This window comes from Argopecten irradians, chromosome 6, assembly GCF_041381155.1.
Source record: "Argopecten irradians isolate NY chromosome 6, Ai_NY, whole genome shotgun sequence".
NCBI lineage: Eukaryota > Metazoa > Mollusca > Bivalvia > Pectinida > Pectinidae > Argopecten > Argopecten irradians.
The window spans coordinates 23,348,286-23,371,150 of NC_091139.1; the positions used below are offsets into that span (position 1 = coordinate 23,348,286).

The following is a 22,865-nucleotide window of genomic DNA, read 5'->3' on the forward strand; positions in this document are numbered from 1 at the left end:
AGTTTCATGTGAATATATAGAACAATAAATACATGTATAGGGTTACTAAATAAACAGACACGCAATAAATTGTCTACATACTTTATCTGCCAAATATTATACGTTTTCTAAGGATTGATTTTTTATTTGTTTTTTTTTTTATTGTTTACTGGTGTGTAGACTGTGTTTCTAAAACAGATATTTGAATTTTACATAAGACTCAGTTTAGTCAGCTGATATATCGTAAACAGCTATTTATGCCATAAATAGTACATGAATGCGACTACATAACGCAGTATATGGTTATACTATGACCCAGGCAACAAGGAAGTTTTAGCAAATACAAACGCATGAGTGCAATGCTGAAGAAAGTCACGTGTGGATGTGATCGACCTTCTCAAAACACAGAGGATCCACTATGTAATAAACGACACACCCATCCAATGGTAGTGTATAACATTTAGAATATGTTCCTCCTTATATATCTTATATATTTGACCAGTAATTTTATGGTAAAAATAGGGTTAACCTCAAACTAATCGCAAAAGCATTTCTTTTCTAGTTTTTGATAATTGTTAGATGTCTTATTGAACATTCAAAAAGTCTACAGCCGTCGTTAAGTCGGAAAGTGATTTTTTCTTCATTGTTATGTACCTTACTTGAATAACAGCCAATCGGAAAAAATGTGGGGATATGAGAAGACTTTTAGTAATACGTGTAATAACAAAATTCATCCGGATAGAATAACGATATTTGTATTGAATGAAACATAGATAATTTCTCATCAAAGGAAAGCCATACTACATTAATTTACATGTATTATAATGAACTGTTCAATTTTTGAACAAAAACATCCAATACTTCCAAAATACTTTCAATAACGTGATTCACTTATCCGCTGTTTAAATAATACATGTACAGTGTTATTAACATTTAACATTAGTCTGATGCTAACATCTAAGATGAGTTGAAGAACTAATGGAAGCGATATATGTCAATCCGTTACTAATATTATTAGTCCCGTTAAACCTGCCTATATTATTAACAACCCCCCTAATACACAGACTATAATATATTAGGCCAAACACCCCTAATAATATAGGCAGGTGTTAAGCGGACTATACTATTATCTGATAACGTCAAGCTCACTATCAACAGACAACCCATCCTGGATTCGTCTACAGTTTGTTGAAATACATCATTTTTGTTGGTTTTTTTTCCAAATTTTAAATTGATGTGTTAAAATTCAAACAACCCGTTGAATGTTTGTTGCAATTTTTTCCCAGTAGCAAGAACATTTCCGACATTATCTATGTTTTAAAGTATTCAAGGACCTACCTATCGTGTAGTCTGAAGTTCAGTATCTTGTATATTTCGTGCTATAAATCGTATCATCCTTTTGGCAGGTGATATAAAGCTTTTACGTCGGTATTTACTGTTTTGTTGATCATGACACATGTTGGGATTGGATCTGGCAATATTGATGTAGACATTTCTCTGTTATACCAATTGGTTATACATACAGCTTCCCTTTCTGGGTGACCGCTGTTATACCAATTGGTTATACATACAGATTCCCTTTCTGGGTGACCGCTGTTATACCAATTGGTTGTACATACAGCATCACTTTCTGGGTGACCGCTGTTATACCAATTGGTTATACATACAGCTTCCCTTTCTGGGTGACCGCTGTTATACCAATTGGTTATATACACAGCTCCACTTTCTGGGTGACCGCTGTTATACCAATTGGTTGTACATACAACTTCACTTTCTGGGTGACCGCTGTTATACCAATTGGTTATACACACAGCATCACTTTCTGGGTGACCGCTGTTATACCAATTGGTTATATACACAGCTCCACTTTCTGGGTGACCGCTGTTATACCAATTGGTTGTACATACAGCATCACTTTCTGGGTGACCGCTGTTATACCGATTGGTTGTACACACAGCTTCACTTTCTGGGTGACCGCTGTTATACCAATTGGTTATACACACAGCTCCACTTTCTGTGTGACCGCTGTTATACCAATTGATTGTACGTACAACTTCACTTTCTGGGTGACCGCTGTTATACCAATTGGTTATACACACAGCATCACTTTCTAGGTGACCGCTGTTATACCAATTGGTTATATACACAGCTCCACTTTCTGGGTGACCGCTGTTATACCAATTGGTTATACATACAACTTCACTTTCTGGGTGACCGCTGTTATACCAATTGGTTATACACACAGCATCACTTTCTGGGTGACCGCTGTTATACCAATTGGTTATATACACAGCTTCACTTTCTGGGTGACCGCTGTTATACCAATTGATTGTACATACAACTTCACTTTCTGGGTGACCGCTGTTATACCAATTGGTTATACACACAGCATCACTTTCTGGGTGACCGCTGTTATACCAATTGGTTATATACACAGCTCCACTTTCTGGGTGACCGCTGTTATACCAATTGGTTGTACATACAACTTCACTTTCTGGGTGACCGCTGTTATACCAATTGGTTATACACACAGCATCACTTTCTGGGTGACCGCTGTTATACCAATTGGTTATATACACAGCTCCACTTTCTGGGTGACCGCTGTTATACCAATTGGTTATACATACAACTTCACTTTCTGGGTGACCGCTGTTAAACCAATTGGTTATACACACAACATCACTTTCTGGGTGACCGCTGTTATACCAATTGGTTATATACACAGCTCCACTTTCTGGGTGACCGCTGTTATACCAATTGGTTGTACATACAGCTCCACTTTCTGGGTGACCGCTGTTATACCAATTGGTTATACATACAACTTCACTTTCTGGGTGACCGCTGTTAAACCAATTGGTTATACACACAACATCACTTTCTGGGTGACCGCTGTTATACCAATTGGTTATATACACAGCTCCACTTTCTGGGTGACCGCTGTTATACCAATTGGTTGTACATACAACTTCATTTTCTGGGTGACCGCTGTTATACCAATTGGTTATACATACAACTTCACTTTCTGGGTGACCGCTGTTATACCAATTGGTTATACACACAGCATCACTTTCTGGGTGACCGCTGTTATACCGATTGGTTGTACACACAGCTTCACTTTCTGGGTGACCGCTGTTATACCAATTGGTTATACACACAGCATCACTTTCTGGGTGACCGCTGTTATATACCAATTGGTTATACATACAGACTCACTTTCTGGGTGACCGCTGTGATTGAGCAGTTAGGCTGTCCCGGTATATCACAACAGCCCTTCACCTCTTAGTACGAGTTCGAATCCCATATGGGGCAATTGCCAGGTACTGGTCGGTGTTTTTTCTTCGGCTAATCCGGCTTACAACATTGACGTTTTTTGTTTCGATTCTTGTATTGCTATTATAACAGCCACCATTGACTCGATTAGATATATTAGTAAGTTGGACATTGGTCTATTGCCAAGATTTGTCTCGTGATGTCGGCATAGTTCGGACATTGGTCTATTGCCAAGATTTGTCTCGTGATGTCGGCATAGTTCGAAGCGAATACAAGGCTTTTGTTTGGTGCAGTTTGTTGTCATAGTTGTATTACATTATAAGCAATTGTATACACATGTGTAAATCACACAGTTTTTACTGGGTGGTTGTCTATACATATTTAATGAGCCGTAATAAATAGAGAATACATGTTTAGTATCTTACAATACAAGGTTTATTTTGGTGCGAGACTTAGGAAAGCCGAGATGACGAGGCTTTGCCGAGTCATCTCGGCTTTCCGTGTCGAGCACCAAAATAAAACTTGTATTGTAAGATACTAATCGTGTATTCTGTTTATCCTGCAACTATTATGGCATTCAAAACGAAAGCAAATTGACAGTTATTTACTTGGTTTCGCTCGAAGCGTGACGCTTCTTTGATGCGGAGGTAAATATTCATTCACTAAACCGAATGAGAGTGTACTCCTTTTTACTGCCGTGGAAAATAAATAAGCGCATTCACAAACACCATCCGTAAATCCATTCAGTGTAATATATCACTGAAACAATATGAAAATACTAAAAAAAAACAATATATACCCGTTTAAAAATTACTTTGCAATACATACCTTTGCCATGAGCCAAGAAAAAAACCACACCGCCATACGAGATTTTGGATACCGTAAAAATGACGTCATTCCGATGAATGTGACGTCACGTTTTAGCGGGACTGAATGACATTTCATTCACCGGAAGGTTCAAGTTAGAAAAAGTTCCGTCAGATATGGAACAAATTCACGTGATCGTATTGACGGATAAAGCATTTCGTATTGACGGATAAAGCACAAGTTTATCCGGCAGTAGTTATCGGTCAGTATGTGGGACAGTTGCAGGATAAACTTCCTTAACAGGCTTGAATGTGCAATATATACTGCGCTATGTTATTTTACAGAACAACGGTAACCGCCATGGTTGGGTGCACGCCAAGTTACAGTTGGTGACATGAAATCTATATTTATAACACAAACGTTAATTGAATTTAACTTCCTGAATCAGAATGTAATGATGGCCGCTAAGCGTTGGAGGCTTCTATGGTCGGAAGATTCCTACATTTTATCAGAAGTTGTCAGGGATCTTGGCACCCCAGTTATGGTAAAAGTAGACAAAAGTATATACGAGTTAAATGACGAACGATTCAATAGCGGAGATGTACTGCAGATACACGAAAAGCGGTCGATAAGGAAGGTGGTGGGTAGCATAGTGGAGGGCACCAAGACCACATCATCACCACATAGTCCCCAAGCGATTGCAAATGACATCAGCATCCCCATCGGATACAAACAAAAACTAACCATCAAGCGCCGCGATGCTGGGCACAAGGTTTATCAAAATGTTCAACAGTTAGCCAATGAACTGCCAAGGCGTGTTCGCTTAATAGAGGACACAACGGACAGACGGGGATGTATCATAAAGGCTAAATCGGATGTTGAAATCATTGGTACGGAAGAAGGTGTAGGACTGGTGTGTTTATTTGACGGGTATAAGTACACTTTAGATCTAGATCAACAGATGAAATGTCTTCTGTTGCCTGATAAGACACTATACACCGTTCAAGACATGATAGACAGATATTCGCTTCCCCAGATCGTATCGTTTGCCAGTACAGAATCACCTAACTTGGGAATGAATCCCTACACAGGCATGAAAGACATTTCACTTTGTGGCAAGTGTGTCAAGGTCAAACGATTAGTGCAACAAGACATTTTTATATGTACTCTTAATCCGTCATCTAAATCTACAGCACCAACCCAAACGGCGGGTAAACCTGTTACAGCAATGGTTGCTATCCCGACAGACAGTGTCACTACCTCCCAGATGCAGGTGAAAATCCCCCAGCAGCCAGAAGATTCCACCTATGGGGTGGTACTTTCTATGACAGTGCCAGAGACAGACGCGACCATTTCTGTTATCGAGGAGACGATAGACACTGTCAATTATCCAAATGTTTTATTTGTACTAAATAATAATACTCCTACAAAGAAAGTTCCGCAGGTACCGCCGAGAAATGTTAAACGAGTGCCTCCGAAACCGCTTCCGAAAACATCACGACCGAATAAATCCGGTATGTATCATTAATGCAGACGTAACTCAATATTCATACGCCCTGCCTTATAAAGTCTTCATCCTTATAGCATTTAATGATGTCTCTATGTACAAAGTTAGTGTTATATGACTTCAAATAATCTAGTCAGATAATCACATTGCTTGTGTGTTATTGAGAGATATGTCGATACACTAACATCAGTACCAGCGGTAGTGTTTTAGGGAACGCCATAGCTGTATCGTAATATGGAACAGTATAACCATATCAAGTATCTACGCAATAAAATGAGAAGGTTAGGAAATAATAGTAAGTAGAACATAAAACGGTAAAAGAGAATGATATAAAGATGAAATCAAATATTATAAAGAAGTAATCAAATAATATAAGTATGACACTAAATAAAACTATGATAGATGTAAATCGAATAATATGTCACCAAATGAAATGATGATGAAATCGATTGATAAATTGATCAAAGAAAATTATACCATGGCAAACGGAAATAAAATAATGGTATAAGCAAATGACACATTGGTCAAATCAAATCAAATATTGATAAAATGATACCATATATTGATAGGATAAAATCATATGGTGATAAAACCATAACACATGATGTGCCATACTTCGGATTTTCACGAAAATCAACCTATTAAATATTCTTTGGAAATCAATGAGTGTGTTACGCTCAGTGAGATTCAGGTTGTTTTTTCCAAAGATCTATTTGTAGAACGATCGATATGGCCGCCTCACTTCGTTCGAGGCGACATGCCATTGTTTGCTATAGAATTGACTTTAAAGTCCTAGTTCTATTTATTTCTCTCTAGTGGTTTTCTTTGACTTTTCACACCAAAAAGGTTTTTGTCAGTAATAGGAAAGGCATTCGACATTAATTTGTGTTCATTTATAAGAATGATAGTTAACCAGTCCACTGTTTCGTAATGATAACGTTTCTCCTGTTATGTAATGAGATTATTTTCACATATGGTAGTTGTATCTATATAGGCATTTTTTAATAAACTGTTCATTATCTTTTTATATAAAATTCCATGAAAGAACAAGCTAGTGGGAGCGATGAAGATTATGAATTCGTAGGTCCACAGATTTTACCAACCAACCTACGTAAGCAATCACAGTTTTCAACCTCGTATTTTCATAAATAAGAATTGTAAGGAGAACTATTGATATAAATACTTTGCAATCTCGAGTAACAATTATTGTAAATGTACGTTCTCAAATGATGAGTTAAAAGATAGTGTTTAAGCTAAGAACTGTAAAAATAAAAACGAACTTTAACTTTAAACGGAAAATAGATATCACTGATATTTCATTATTCCTATAATCATTAACATTTTTTAATTTTGTAAATAAACTCGTTTTGTTGTCTCGTATTTCCCATTAAGCCTTACGTTTAGGCATTAAATGTAAAAACGAGTATATATTGTCTTCTGAATTTACATACTGGATGACATGAAAACAGTCAGCTTAACTAAAGGTTGTACTATTTTTATATTACAGATACAAACGACAACCAACAGAAGCCACAAACATCAAAAGTAAGACATCCACATACATTTTTATTAAGTTACTAGTCCAACTATCTACACATGATTCAGTAACAAAGAAATGTCAATAGACAATCAAAAGTAACGCGTCGTCCACGTTTGATTTAATTCAAGACCCTTATAAACACGTGTTGGAAGAAAAGTGTTACCGTAGCTGCTATTGAAGACATTACTATAAGCATGTTAGAGAACAAGGTACATACAGTGTATTTCTTTCATACCTACAGGTGTAATTCTGGCTGGTCCAGGGCAATACACTCATGCCGCCTGAGGCTCTATTGCATGGCAACCCATGCAATAAAGCTTTGTAACGTCACGGCGTCAGCAAAATTTCTATTTCCTCGGTAAAATGTTCACATTTTTTTTTCACAAACTTGCCTGGCTTTACTATAAAAGATATATGTGGATATGAAGGATAGGGATATTCTACCCTCGGGATCACAAAATGTTGCAAAACCTTCGGCAAGCCTCGGGTTTTACTACATTTTGTGACCCTCGGGTAGAATATCCCTATCCTTCATATCCACATATGAAAGAGTCTTATAATACTATATATAAAGTATAGAACTGGATGTGCCGAAGATTTCATTAGTTCGAGTTTATTCATTTTTTTTTATCTTTATTTTTTTAGTTTTGCGCAATTATAATTATGTACAGACTATAGACTTAGATGGTCAAGAAGCTTTGCTTATATAGACCGAAATTGGGTATATATGTGTTTGTATTGGGTATATGATTATATTCCGTCTAACATAGTCTAACTTATAAAGTAATAGTGATTTGTCGTTTACTGCAGAAACCGCCTCCTAGTGTGGAGGAAGTGGACCGGACATCGCGGTATGGAGGAGCAACAAGTAATCAAGGTAATCAAGGTATGGTGCTGATTTTGAAATAGTTCTATTTTCCTACTTTAATATATCCTACTGCCTTGTTTTAATATAAAGTTAAAGAACTGTAATTAAAAGTCGAGTGTCCTCGGCTCAGTTTGTAACCGGAAAACGGACGTTAAGACCCATCAACCGATCAACCACACAATAAACTGTAAAGGCTAAGCATAATAATTGGTTACTATCTACAATAAGTATAATTTACAATTTGGTTTCGCTGATTTTGAATGCTCTAATGTTCTTTCAAACTCCAAACATGAGACGCCGCCGTGACTCGGTGCTTTTACCATTAGACCTTATCTCGAATTCGCGGAATTGAGATTCACGTGTAGCAGTAAGGCGATATTTTTGACTTCGACTTTTCATTAAAACATGGCGATTTGTTGGAAAACCTTAATTGGACTGAAACTAAAACAAAACGAAAGAGAAGAGAAAGTGATTAGCTAGATTACCGGAATTAAAAAAAAAATGTTTTTCTTCTACAGATATTAGACACGAAGAGGAAAACGACCACATATACGACATCATCAAAGAAGATACATTACCCCAGAGTAAACAACCAGGTAACTAGATCAGGGTAACCACTGTAAAACAAACGGGGCCACGTAATGCACGTTCAATTTATTTTTCTTAGCAATATGTATATGCATTGTTATGGCTGGACTCACTTTGGTTGGGCTATGTGCTGGTCTCTAAAATTCTTTTTAGTAATATTTTTCCGGATTGTGAGTTTCCCGGACTATCGGCGTCCGGATTATCGCAGGGTAACTAAACACGCAAAATTACAACCTTTTCAAACGCTATGTTAGTTACCGTCCGTCGTCGTGCGCAGTGCGCCGTGCGACGTCCGCCGTGCTCGTCCGTAAACTTTTCATTCAAACGACTTCTTCTCAATAACCGGAAGGCCAAGGGTACTCATATTTGGCCTGTAGGTTGCTGGGATGAAGGGCAACCAAGGGTATTCAAATGAATGACCTTGACCTTCATTCAAGGTCACAGGAGTCAATTAGGCTAAAATCTTTAAACGACCTTTCCTCAAGAACCAGAAGACCCAGGGTACTGACATCGGGCCTGTGACATGCTGGGATAAATGGCTATCAAGTTTGTTCAAATGAATGACCTTGACCTTCATTCAAGGTCACAGGGGTCAAAAAGGCTAAATTCTTTAAACGCCTTCTTCTCAAGACCCAGAAGGCCCAGGGTACTGATATTGGGCCTGCAACATGCTGGGATGAAGGGCTACTAAGTTTGTTAAGATAAATGACTTTGACCTTCATTCAAGGTCACAGGGGCCAAAAGGCTAAAATCTTTTAACGACTTCTTCTCAAGAACCAGAAGGCCCAGGGTATGATATTGGGTCTATAGCATACTTTGATAAAGGGCTATCAAGTTTGTTCAAATGAATAACCTTGACCTTCATGAAAGGTCACAGGGGTCAATTAGGCTAAAATCTTCAAATGACTTCTTCTCCAGAACCAAAAGGCCCAGAGTACTGATATTTGGTCTGTAGCATGCTGGGATGAAGGACTACCAAGTTTATTCAAATGAATGACATTGACCTTCATTCAAGGTCACAGTAGTCAAATAGGCTAAAATATTAAAACAAATTCTTCTCAATAACCGGAAGGCCCAGTATACCCATATTAGACCTGCAGTATGCTGGGATAAAGGACTACCAAGTTTGTTTAAATAAATGACTTTGACCTGCATTCAAGGTCACATGGGTCAAATAGGCTAAAATCCTTTAAACAACGTCTTGTAACTAAGAGGCCTAAGGACCTGATATTTTGCCCGTAACATGCTGGGATGAAGGACTACCAAGATTATTCAAATGAATGACCCTGACCTTCATTCAAGGTCACAGTAGTCAAATAGGCTAAAATCTTTAAACAACTTCTTATCAAGAACCGGAAGGCCCAAGATACCCATATTTGGCTTGCAGCATGCTGGGATGAAATAAATACCAAGTTGGTTCCAATAAATGACCTTGACCTTCATTCAAGGTCAAAGTGATCAAATACGCCAAAATCTTTAAACGACTTTTTCTCAAGAACCAAGAGGCCCAGTATACCCATATTGGGCCTGCAGCATGCTGGAAGGAAGGACTACCAAGTTTGTTCAAATAAATGACCTTGACCTTCATTCAAGGTCACAGAGGGTCAAATAGGCTAAAATCCTTTCAACAACTTCTTGTAAATAACTAAGAGGCCTAAAAACCTGATATTTGGCCCGTAACATGCTGGAATGAAAGGCTATCGAGTTTGTTCAAATGAATAACCTTGACATTCATGCAAGGTCACAGGAGTAAAAAAATAAATGATCTTGATCTTCATTTAAGGTCACAGGGGTCAAATACGCTAAAATCCTTTAAACAACGTCTTGTGAATAACTAAAAGGCCTAGAGACCTAATATTGTGCCCGTGATATGCTTCGATGAAGGTTTATCAAGTTTATTCAAATGATTGACCTTGACCTTGATTCAAGGTCACAGGGGTCAATTGGCTAATATTCTTTAAACAACTTCTTGTAAATAACTTAGAGGCTTAGAGACCTGAATTGGGCCCGTAACATGCTAGGATGAAGGGCTATCAAGTTTGTTCAAATAAATGACCTTGACCTTCATTCAAGGTCACAGGGGTCAAATAGGCTAAAATCTTTAAACGCCTTATTATCAAGAACCAAAAGGCCCAGGATACTCATAATGAGCTTGCAGCATGCTGAGATGAAGGGCTTCCAACTTTGTTCTAATAAATGACCTTGACTTTTGTTCAAATAAATGACCTTGACTTTCATTCAAGGTTACAGGGGTCAAATAGGCTAAAATCTTTAAACGACTTTTTTTCAAGAACCAAAAGGCTCAGGGTTCTCATATTGGGCCTGCAACATGCGGAGATGAAGGGCTACTAAGTTTGTTAAGATGAATGACTTTGACCTTCATTCAAGGTCACAGGGGTCAAATAGACTAAAATCTTTTAATTGGGCCTATAGCATGTTTGGATGAAGGGCTACCAAGTTTGTTCAAATTAATGACCTTGGCTGTCTTCGAGGTCACAGGGGTCAAATAGATTAATATCTTTACGACTTCTTGAGAATACCTAGGAGGCCTAGAGACCTGATATTGGGCCTGTGACATGCTAAGATGAAGAGCTACCAAGTTTGTTCTATTGAATGACCTTAAACTTCATCCAAGGTCACAGGGGTCAAATAGGCTAAAATCTTGAAATAACTGTTTGTGAATAACTAAAAGGCCTAGACACCTGATATTGGGGTTTGGACATGCTGGGATGAAGGGCTATCACATTTGTTTTAAAAAATGACCTTTATCTTCATTCAGGATCACAGGGGTCAAAATGACTTCTTTTAAAATCTTTTAACCACTATGTTGTATTGTACCTATAGTCAGATGACCGGTACGGCCCATTGGCCACTTGTTTATGTAATATGATATTGTGAGATCAGTGTTAACATCGCAATTACAAACAATAAAATGCCAGTTGAAGTGTACCAGTACATACATAGGCTGGTTATATCATCAGCTAAACTCTTCAAAATAATTATGTTGATGAACTTTTACTTTTAACAGCCGGAAGAAGCAGATCAGAGGCTGATGCAGATGAAAATATTATATCAAAATTAAACGTTCCACAGGTAAAATATCAGCTTAAAATTTTTTTTTTAATCTTTAGATCATTGGCTGTCCGTTTGTTATCATATAATATATATATATTGTGTTATTCTCATACTTTCTCTCCAACATACAATGGTTTTATGTCATTTTCAGACATTCTCTCCAATTAACAATAATTTTGTGTTATTCTCAGACATTCTCTCCAATATACAATGGTTTTATGTTATTTTCAGACATTGTCTCCTATGTACAATGGTTTTATGTTATTCTAAGATATTGTCTCCAATATACAATGGTTTTGTGTTATTCCCAGACATTTTCTACTATGTACAATGGTTTTGTGTTATTCTCAGACATTGTCTCCAACCGCAATTTGGTCTTTTTTGTGTTATTCTCAGACATTGTCTCCTATGTACAATGGTTTTATGTTATTCTAAGATATTGTCTCCAATATACAATGGTTTTGTGTTATTCCCAGACATTTTCTACTATGTACAATGGTTTTTGTGTAATTCTCAGACATTGTCTCCTATGTACAATGGTTTTGTGTTATTCTCAGACATTGTCTCCTATGTACAATGGTTTTATGTTATTCTCAGACATTCTCTCCTATATACAATGGTTTTATGTTATTCTCAGACATTGTCTCCTATGTACAATGGTTTTGTGTTATTCTCAGTCATTGTCTCCTATGTACAGTGGTTTTATGTTATTCTCAGACATTCTCTCTCATATACAATGGTTTTATGTTATTCTCAGACATTCTCTCTCATATACAATGGTTTTATGTTATTCTCAGACATTCTCTCCTATATACAATGGTTTTGTGTTATTCTCAGACATTCTCTCTCATATACATTGGTTTTATGTTATTCTCAGACATTCTCTCTCATATACATTGGTTTTATGTAATTCTCAGACATTCTCTCCTATGTACAATGGTTTTATGTTATTCTCAGACATTCTCTCTCATATACAATGGTTTTATGTTATTCTCAGACATTCTCTCTCATATACAATGGTTTTATGTTATTCTCAGACATTCTCTCTCATATACAATGGTTTTATGTTATTCTCCGACATTCTCTCCTATATACAATGGTTTTATGTTATTCTCAGACATTCTCTCTCATATACAATGGTTTTGTGTTATTCTCAAACATTCTCTCTCATATACATTGGTTTTATGTTATTCTCAGACATTCTCTCCTATGTACAATGGTTTTGTATTATTTTCAGACATTCTCTCTCATGTACAATGCTTTTGTGTTATTCTCAGACAATCAATATTGAGGTGTGCAATTATGCATTTAGAGGTTTCTTCTTCTTATAATTACACAAATCCATCGAATATCGATGATTATTTTGTGGCGGATTTGCATGTTCATTCAAAGATTGTGCAAAAAATGTGTATTTATATACTGTGAAATTGAAAGTTATTTCTTTCTTTCTTTTGTATAGTTAAAAGATAAAATATATCATGGAGTTTAGGGATGGGGGTTTAGGTCTTCAATTCCTACTTTTTGGAGATTTGACTCAGGCATGGGCACAATTACTTCAAAATGTAATTAATTAATAATCGATTACTTGGGAAAAAATGCTGTAATCGATTAATAATCGATTACAGGTACCATTGACCTGTAATCGATTACAATCGATTACTTTACAAAATTAATTGAAATTACTTTCAATTACATTCGATTACATATTTAGTTGATTTATTAAATTTTATCTTCTATCACAATATTTTCAATTTTTCCTTTTTACGATTTGATAGCATTCCAAGACCAGTTGTATTTATATAAAATAGTTTCATTGGAATTAGTTAAATTATTAATTTAGTTTCAAGTTTACACCTGTCCCACATCATGCTTTTTAAACTGGTGTGTCTTAGAAATGACCATGTGCATTTTTCGTATGTGGTTAATTGATAACCTGCATTTTGCAGATGACGGTATAACACAACAAGTAGATATTTTAAACCTGAAATCTAATTCTTGATTCTTCTAGTGAGAAAGCGGAAATCTGTAGCAGTGTAATTTTTCTTATATTTATAATTTTCATTTACAATGCAATGCATGTTAAATATATAAAAATGAATCAAGTATATAATTTAAGGATTTTTTTAAAGCAAAAATGTGACTTATGCTTCTGAGCTAAACAGATAAATCTTGGTTGACTGTACAGGTATTCTTATTGTTATAAAATCAACAAGTTCAATGGAAATCTGAGGACATACTCCCTGAAACAACTAAATTGATCTTAGTCAATACCTGTTGACTTTTATGAAAACAATGCTTTCCATTGTTTAATACAATATGCTCTTATGCCCATGGGCACACTGGTGAAACTTAAAATTAGCTATAAAGTGTACCTGTATAGACAATTCGTTTGTATTCTTTATTTCTTTGAGCCTTACAGTTCATCAGAAAACTAATTATAAAAGATTTTTATAGACCAATACTAAACACTGTTACATCTATCTCCAGTTTTAGTTGAACTACAGCAGACCAGCTGAACTTTACACTTTCTAAACTAGTATACTGGCTGCTAAATTCAACTTCATAATAGGTATAATGTAATTGAAAAGTAATCGAAATGTAATTACGATTACACAGTAAAATTTTACTGTAATCGATTACGATTACGATTACAAGTAATCGAAATAGCCTTCGATTACTGATTACTTTCGAATTCTTGAGAAAATGTAATTATATTTAATTACAATCAATTACGATGACATGATAACGATTACCACATGCCTGATGTGACTTCAAGACCTCTAGTGTAGTGCTTTGTACTGTAGCCAAAGGAAGGATGTTCCATTGTTTGTGTGTGGGGCAAAATGAATGTCCTTAGTGGCAGCTACATGTATGTGTCTATATGTGAATAGGTGTAATTGTCTGGTCCTGTAGTCTGTGAGATGAAATATGTGACTCTAGTCCATTGCCACATGATGGTGTATGATTTCATAAAATAGTATTAAACGTGTTCTTGTTCTGCGTGTTTGTAGTGAGGTCCAGTTGAGATTTTCCATCATGTGTTGTACTGAACTTGTGTTGTGGTATCTGCTTGTTGTGTAGCGTGCTGCTATCCTTTGTGTGTGTGTTTCCCCCCTTCAATTTGCATGATTTGGTTTGTCTGGTGAAGGTCCCATACGGAGGAGCAGTACTCCAGTTTGAGCCTGACTACGGATTTTTAAGAATGTTCTTTTATATGTAGTGAGTTTATAGGGAGATTTCGTTTAATAATCCTTGTGTTGTGTTAGCATATGCAGTGATGATGTTGATGTGTGTGTCTCATAGTAAATTATTTGTATTGTGATGCCTAGATATTTGCAAGATGTCACTTGTTGCAATTAGTGGTTGTGTAATTATTGTCCGCATGGAAGGACATTAACCAATCTTTCTTCCACCTACCTAGCCTAATTTCTTCATGGATACCTTTAGTTGTTGAGGCGATTGTCCTTTATCTGATGGTGGTCTGTAATATGCATCTATTATAAGGTTATGTGCATTTGTTATTGTGATGTTTGCCCAAACTGTTTCATTGTCTGTCTGTAGTTCAGGAAGCTGTTGTGATATATATTTGCTATATAATTGCTATAAGTAGCCCTCCGTGACTGTCCTTTCCTGTGTGTAATCTGTGATTGGGAAGTATTCGTATAATAATATCTTGTTTCTAACCCATGTTTCTGTACCTATGATTTTGTCTGGTTTTAGCGTGTGTGTGGGCTCGTCTAAGTCTGGCTGTATATATTTGAAATGGACTTGAAGTTGATGGTTTCTTTTCTGGTTTTTGAAACCTATTTGAGTTTAGTCATATATACTCTATGCTGGGAAGACTGGTAAGATAGATAATACAGATATGGGTAATACAGTAGTAATTAGTAGTAACTGTGATTAGGAGAACAGGAAGGCAATATAAAACAAAGGGAATGTATGAAGAAACAGGGAAACTGCTGGAAATGATGGTAATTACTGGTAAAGATGGTCTCTTCATCAACAGTGAGAGATTATGTCTGTGTTAATTATATAATTAGTTGACTCCTGCAATAGTAACACAGCATACACATCGTCAGACACCCACGGAGTCACCGCTCTAACGTAGAGCGATGACTCGTGTGTTCCGACGATGCACATCATATGAATAATGATCTTCAGCTGTTTAAATAGCCTTTGTATTACGGTAGTAATAGGAAGGTCTTCTTGATTCCAGAAAGTGAGGGAGGGCTTATTAAGGGTACAAGATGAGCTTCTTAGCTTAAAATTGAAGCTGAAAGGAAGTCCAAGTGTCAAGGACCCAGAAGACAACCAATCACTGTCTGAAACAAAGCCAAAGAAACAGCGTCCTCAGTCATTCTGTGTCGGATCGAAGACAAAGAAAGGTAACGCCACGGTGTTTGACATGACATACCGATGTCATTTATAGGACACAGACTTCATTTTGAAAGGGACAATAAAGAGAGTAATTTTAATGAGATAGACTGTAATTATATTTTGGATACATTGGTGTTTTGTTGAAAATACTATAAAAGTGACACATTATTATAAGAATCATTACCAAATGCTGTTGCAGCGTTCACAAATGTGGTTGGTCCTCACATTAAGTTTCTGGTATTAATTATAGATTGTACGTCGTGTTGAATTAATAAATTTTGAACACACATAAAAACAAAACAAACGTGTGTAGCCAGTTATTGTCGCGGTTCTAAATTTTAACAAAACAAAAACTAGAGAAATAAATTCAAACGCTTTTTAATTTTCGCGATATGACTTATCTAATATCATTAACTGATAAATCAGAGTGTCAAAGTGTAAATATCAGAAATAGGATATGTTCAATACTGCATAATAAATTCAGGCTCTTAAATGAGTGTTCATTTCATCCGATATTTTATGAAACGAGTTTATTTTTGCGAGCCTTGACGAGAAAAATCAAAACTTTAAGACGAACCTACGTTTCGAAGAATTTCAAAGTCAAAATGTGTTGCAAAAATGGTTTCTCAGACAATGAAAAAAATCCAGGTTATATTACACTGGTGACATATGCAAAAATATTCCATGGGCGAAGTCACTAGACATGTGGCGGACGACGTGATATATGAAGTTTGAATTAACAGTAATAGATCTTCATACATTAACAAAATGACTGAAAATTGATTTAAACATTGATGTTTTGCACATTACTGCATATCATTTTTGTGACATAGGGGATGACACGAAAGTTACGGCAAAACTAGGAAAAAGATCGAAGGTAAAAAACATATTTCTACGTTCTATTTGATCTGCTTCTTATAGTAGTCTCTTACTAAGACGAATAATTCGTGGACATACATCTGTAGCTCGTAAGTTCGGGGGCAGTTTAGATACGAGTCATAAAATTGTCTTACTTTGTCATCTATCTTATTGCTAAGCACAATGCATCATATACACTACGTGATGTTGATCCGAAGGAAATAGTTATTCTCTGTTGATATAAATTAGCTAATTATTACTTTCTCGGAGTTTGCTCCGGTGTAAATAAGGCTTCGTTTACTTTTTTCCTGTGCAGGAGTTTTTCAGAGAAGCCATGCAGAAAATGATGTCGGGCAAGAGTACCCAACATATGTCGCCTTTACAAAGGTTTGCCTCTCTGAACACGTGCGACCTTGTCGAGTACTTACGTCGATGCGGTTTAAACAAAATGGCCGAAATAGTAAAGGAAGAGGGTTTAGATGGACAATTCTTCATCAGTGTCAACGAGGAAGATCTTAAAAATACATTTGGCCTGAACAGCATTCAACTGGTCAAATTTAAGCAAATGCGCGATTCTGGATGGGAGCCTAACACAAAAGTTTAGTAGCGTCCATTGTTACCGACATGTGGTGCTTTTTTTTAAATGTCGGATTTCCATGGAAATTCCTTTTGATGTGTTTGTTGCTTTATGCTCATGCATTTAGACTTCCTTTTCAATCAATTCAACTTTGATAATAGGACAATATCTACTACATTTGTCACTGAGGAAAAATATAATGTAAGTAATAATTAGAGACGTGACAGATAAAAAATACTATTTTCATGTATGGCTATGAGATCTACCATACATGTTTCCAATATGGTAAACTTAATTGTGTGATCCTTCGGGTTTATACTTACATATGGAGGAGCGATACACATAAAACATTGACTTCAATGATCCAAGTACAAATAACACATGTATACAAGTTATTATAAAAAGAAAGTTGGTGAATATGATTGCTATAATCACAGTTTTGTGTATTTGACTGTTCTAATAATCATATTGTTCATCGGTTTGTTATAGAAGACGAAGTTTAATAATGCTACCATTATGTGATACTGATTTACCATAACCATAAAAACAAATATGTGTAGAAGAGTCATTTAAAACTTCATCTACAATAGCTAATAATGTAATGCGTTTTTATTATAATCTAATATTCAGCACCACAGCAGCGCAAATTAATGAATTTAATTGTATTGTTGCTTACCTTGGAGCTTTTCGCTAACGCTTGCCGCCAATTCAACTTGTTTAAGAGTTATTTTCCCAGTTATCCCATATCAAGGATTTGTCAGTGATACATCCTTGTCCTACACGTATAACCATGACATTTTTTTTTCTGTTTTAATTCCTTTTCTTCATTTTTATATATTCATAATCAATATTGATCACGTTATGATGATTTTGTCATTGCAATTATGCGTTCAGTGTTTCAATGCAATGGGTTTTTTTGTGTTTTTTTTTTTTAAATTTCTTATCATTTTTAAATAAACGTTTGAATAATAAATTTATTTTACTTTTACGTCTAATGTTATCAGGAACAAGAGGCTCGGATGTTATCAGGAACAAGAGGCCCATATAAGCCTGTATCGCTCAACTGGCTTGTGAAGCAAAACGTGATTAAAAGAAGTTGGCTCTATTTTCCCTATAAGGCCTCAACCCTCTTGTGGACTAGAACCAATTAGATTCATACAAACTCTGTTCCTCTCATCCCATAAATATGTCTGGCCAAAGTTGGTTTCAATCCATGCAGAATGTTATGATTAATAATTACATGTACTGCTATTTCACCAATTCCGCCCCCGTTGCCCCAGGGGAGGCCGGGCCAAGTCTGCAAGGATTGTAACAAAATTTCACCAGAAGCCTTAAGGGAAGTGAATAGAGTTTTTATCAATATTGGCTCCGACTTCCCTTCGGAAGAAGGGATGGGACCCAATATGAGAAATAGAAGTATAAATCTAGGCCCTGACCTCTATTGGGTGAGGCCAAAGGGGAAATAGAAACAATTTCTTTGAATTACTGCCAGTCAAAAGAATCTGTATGAATTGTAGAAACATTCTCCGGGGAAGGGAAAAGTAGTTTGTATCAGTCTTGGCCCGGCCTCCCATTCTGTAATGTTTTCCCATAGTAAATTTTAAGTTTAGATTTTTTTTTCAACAATTCAAAAAACAATAAACGAGATGTAATAAGTGTCACAAAAACAATAGAAATATGTATTAAACTACTCCAATCCTAACATCTCGATGAGACCTATAATCCTTTCTGCGGAGTGCATGTTACACAAAAACAAATTCATAATCATTGAGTTTTGTTTTAATTTGTGATTTTATTGCACTTTTTTAAAATTCAGTTCTAACATTGACATAATTACAGAGAACTGTACTGTTAACAGCAGATGTACTTATATTGGTTTTGAAACCAGGACAGAGTTATCTCCCTTTGTGTGACAATCTAAGATGACAAAAATATCAATAATCTAGCTGATGTCTTGCAAAATAAGTATATTATTTACAACATTATAACTGATTTTGTTTACTCTTTTGGACTATAATAATCAAAGCTATGAATTATATATGGTAGAAATATATGGCATGGTTGATGTAGATTATAACTGAATAACGCAGGAATATAGAGATAAATAATATAATTTAATTTGCTTACAAAATATGAAAGGGAAAAAGACCATTTTTTAATTATAATTATGTATATATATCTTTTGTATATAAGGTGTGCATATGAATTAATATGTTTAAAATTTATTTACTTATAAAATAATGATACAAAACAATTGAATAATAAAATAACATTAACAATGATAAAAGTAGAGGAATAGAGTAAGTACAAGGGTGATTCTGATACAGAAGCTAAAACATAGCAATAACAATGAGTGCATAGTTTACACAGGTAATCTTACACAACAGAATGTGATTGTTTACTAGGCTTATTAAATGTGTGTAAAGTAAAAGTAAATAATGGTAATAATTCCTTATGAGCATTCACTGATAAGCATGGCCAAAATAGTAATCCAATACGTTAGTGATGTTTCATGGGTCATTCCCAACACACAAAGATTCCAGTTCCAATAGACACTCTACTGACAACATTTCGGCTCACTGACCACTAATCCATTCATCTTGATTTCAATTCTTTGTACGAAAAGCTTTTTGAGCTTATTTCTATATCACACATTGCATACATTGGAAGACAATTTATTGGTTTTGGTCATTTTAAGACCGAGTAATTACTGGAAAATTACCATTGAGTGAAACAAATGTCTTGTCTGATATTGTACTTTATTATAGTGTTCCATTTTAGCCCACAAGTGGAGTCTTACCCATCACAATTTCTACTAAGCAATCTTAGTCTTTACACAATCACAATATCAGAAATTACAAATCATGTAGCACCAATTACTTGACAGCATCACAGGTATCAGAATGGATCTATACTTCTATTCTTGTAGTTGTAGCTCAACAAACCATGGAACATTTAAATCTCCCACCATGGTCAAATTGTGCTAGTAAAATATTCAACATCATACATATACTTTCTGTAACATATCTATGGCATTATACTCTAGTAGTAGGTTTACCTACTTCGTGTTATAGGCACATATGGATTTAAAAAAAAAAAAAAGTCAAAAAGTGTTATTTCTATTAAAATTTATGCAAATATCTGTAATATCAAAAATGACAGAAATACAGATATATATATATAAAAACAAATTTGCATTAAAAATTTACTAGGTAATTTTGTTAAGCTCCTATATCTTTATGATATCACATAACAATCTGATAATTCAGCATTCTATTACAAAACTAATTTGTACTCGCATCTTAACAACCCTTTGTAAAGTGACATCGCTACTCTCTCAACACTAAACAACTCACAAAATATTACTTTATCTTGTAACACCATATAAAAAAAAACCTATTTAACTATCGTATTCAAAATACGTTGGTGAAAGCAGCACTTGATCATCTAACATGTGTTACTTATCACTCATCTGCCACAATCAATACCTCAACACTCTACAATATCAACATTTCAACAATTTAGCATATTACATAAATCTATGTATCCCCTCATATCTAAATAAAATCATAACAATAGGCCCATAGGCTCTTCAGGTTTGGAGGAGGATAGTGATCAGTGTTACAGCTACATCAATGAAGACCTGCTAATTTACGACAAGCACATTGACAACAACAAATCCGAGAGGATCATGAAGTGATCAGAAACAAGTACTAAAGAACACTGTGGTTATGTGTTTCATATACATAGACGATCTGTGCAAAATTTCAATTTTGATTGATCTCAAGTTTAAAAGTGAATGTTTCATTCAGTATAAAGGATTGACAAAATCATATTAGTTTGATGTCTGATGCCGATTTCTCGCTAACAATGGTTTGGAAGGTTATATTAAATTAACAAATTATAGTGACATCAATTGATTCCAGTATTCAAGAGTACTCTGGAAAAAAACGGTTCCTTATAAAGTTTCTACTGATAACATTTATACCAACATGGTAAAAAGAGTTTTTAATACTATGATTTTGATAGAAATAGCACTTTGTCCAGTCGGATACATCCTCTTTTGATTTTCAGTAATAATTAGTGGAATGCAGTGAATTCTACAGTAAAAGGTTGTTATAAAACAAAAGTGTGGAAGCTTGACAGTATAATATATCACAAGATAGTAAAAATATACAAATAGATGATGTCCAGTGTCCAGCACAAACAATGTCTGTTGTAATCTTGATGAAAGGGAGATAACCTCTGTTCCACTGGTTTGCTTCTAGGTTTTTTATGATGTCCGTCCCTCACGACTTTGGTTTGTTTACTACTGCATAGATAGGCTCCTGTGAAGGAAAGACAGGACATTTCACAACATCTGTTTGGGATAGATATACAACTGTATACGTACTTATTTTGGCACGATAACATTTTAACATAAAATTGAATATGACTCGATTAGAACAATGATAAATTTGAAAATTTGAGAACAGTGATAAATTTGCAAATTTGATAAATCAAATTTTGTAGGATACATTTTGGCATGATTTTGTGAGAGAGCTCGAATGCCAATTAAATTGTTTTGTCAATAATTGTATAAAATGTACAAGACTCCTTTGAACTATAGGCTACTTGACTTTAAAAGGATAGTCTGTTTCATAAACATGAAACAAACCCTTAATCAGGGCGTCCCTTTGGTCAATTACCCAAATCCTGCTCCCATATTAGGTCAAATACGGTATATCTAAGATCCGCTATAAAAAAAGCATCTTAATCGCATTGGTGAAGTTAGGTTGCACAAAATGAACACCACATGATCAGGTGATACCGGTATTTGTTTTTGGCCAACATTCAAACACCAGATCATGATATAGCCTATTTGCGACATGAAGCATAATTGATTAAGTGTTTACTTGAAGCAGAAAATGTGATATCCAGCAAACAAGGCATGGTTTTGTTTAGCGAAAACAAACATAACATATGCTTCAAGTAATAGTGCATAGGTTAACAAGAAATCGCAGAGCGATCTTAGCACCACCACTGAACAAGAGATCTCAGAGGGATCTTGGCGCCCACCAAAGAATGATCTACATCTGACAATAGGAACATTTTCTTTGCTTTTCAAACATTAAAGTAAATAATGTACATACTAAATATGAAATTTGAGAAAGATCCCTTATAATATAGCCTATAGCTATAACAAATTTCAACTATCAAAATCTAAGATGCCTGCCTATCAGCCATCTTGTTGACTGATCGGTCTCAAAATGTAATATGCAGATTCCCCTAGAAAATTTGAAATAGATCCCTTTCTGAGAAATAGCGGTAACAAGAATTACAAACGGACGGAAGGCGATCTGAATAGCGAACAATCTGAAGATAGTGGGCTAAATGTGAACAAGAACAAAGACAACAGAATCAAGCAGAATAAGCCTCA

The 22,865-nt window shown here is 35.4% G+C and overlaps 2 protein-coding genes across 11 annotated transcripts in view; one reads left to right on the plus strand and one right to left on the minus strand.

Annotated features, from left to right (window-relative positions):
* Positions 1-175: 175 nt before the first annotated feature.
* On the plus strand, positions 176-20,617 carry LOC138325371 (uncharacterized). 5 transcript variants are annotated; one of them, XM_069270983.1, is made up of 10 exons: positions 176-425; positions 4,401-5,570; positions 6,609-6,674; positions 7,071-7,108; positions 7,911-7,989; positions 8,490-8,567; positions 11,588-11,652; positions 15,851-16,019; positions 16,845-16,888; positions 17,186-20,617. In XM_069270983.1, exons 2-10 carry the CDS (start codon positions 4,451-4,453, stop codon positions 17,471-17,473), a joined length of 1,947 nt encoding a protein of 648 aa, XP_069127084.1. In that variant the 5' UTR covers positions 176-425; positions 4,401-4,450; the 3' UTR covers positions 17,474-20,617. The 5 variants fall into 5 exon arrangements, with proteins under 5 accessions (XP_069127084.1, XP_069127089.1, XP_069127087.1 ...); XM_069270986.1 differs by lacking the exon at positions 176-425 and having other exon boundaries at positions 3,738-5,570; positions 7,911-7,980; XM_069270987.1 differs by lacking the exon at positions 176-425 and having other exon boundaries at positions 3,738-5,570; positions 7,914-7,980.
* LOC138325370 (disabled homolog 1-like) overlaps positions 19,214-22,865 on the minus strand; it is a 33,758-nt gene continuing 30,106 nt past the window's right edge. For all 6 annotated transcript variants that reach the window (XM_069270980.1, XM_069270982.1, XM_069270981.1 and 3 more), the window contains one exon: positions 19,214-21,774. In XM_069270980.1, the coding sequence (XP_069127081.1) occupies positions 21,736-21,774 (39 nt within the window). In that variant the 3' untranslated portion in view covers positions 19,214-21,735. The remainder of the gene's footprint in view (positions 21,775-22,865) is intronic.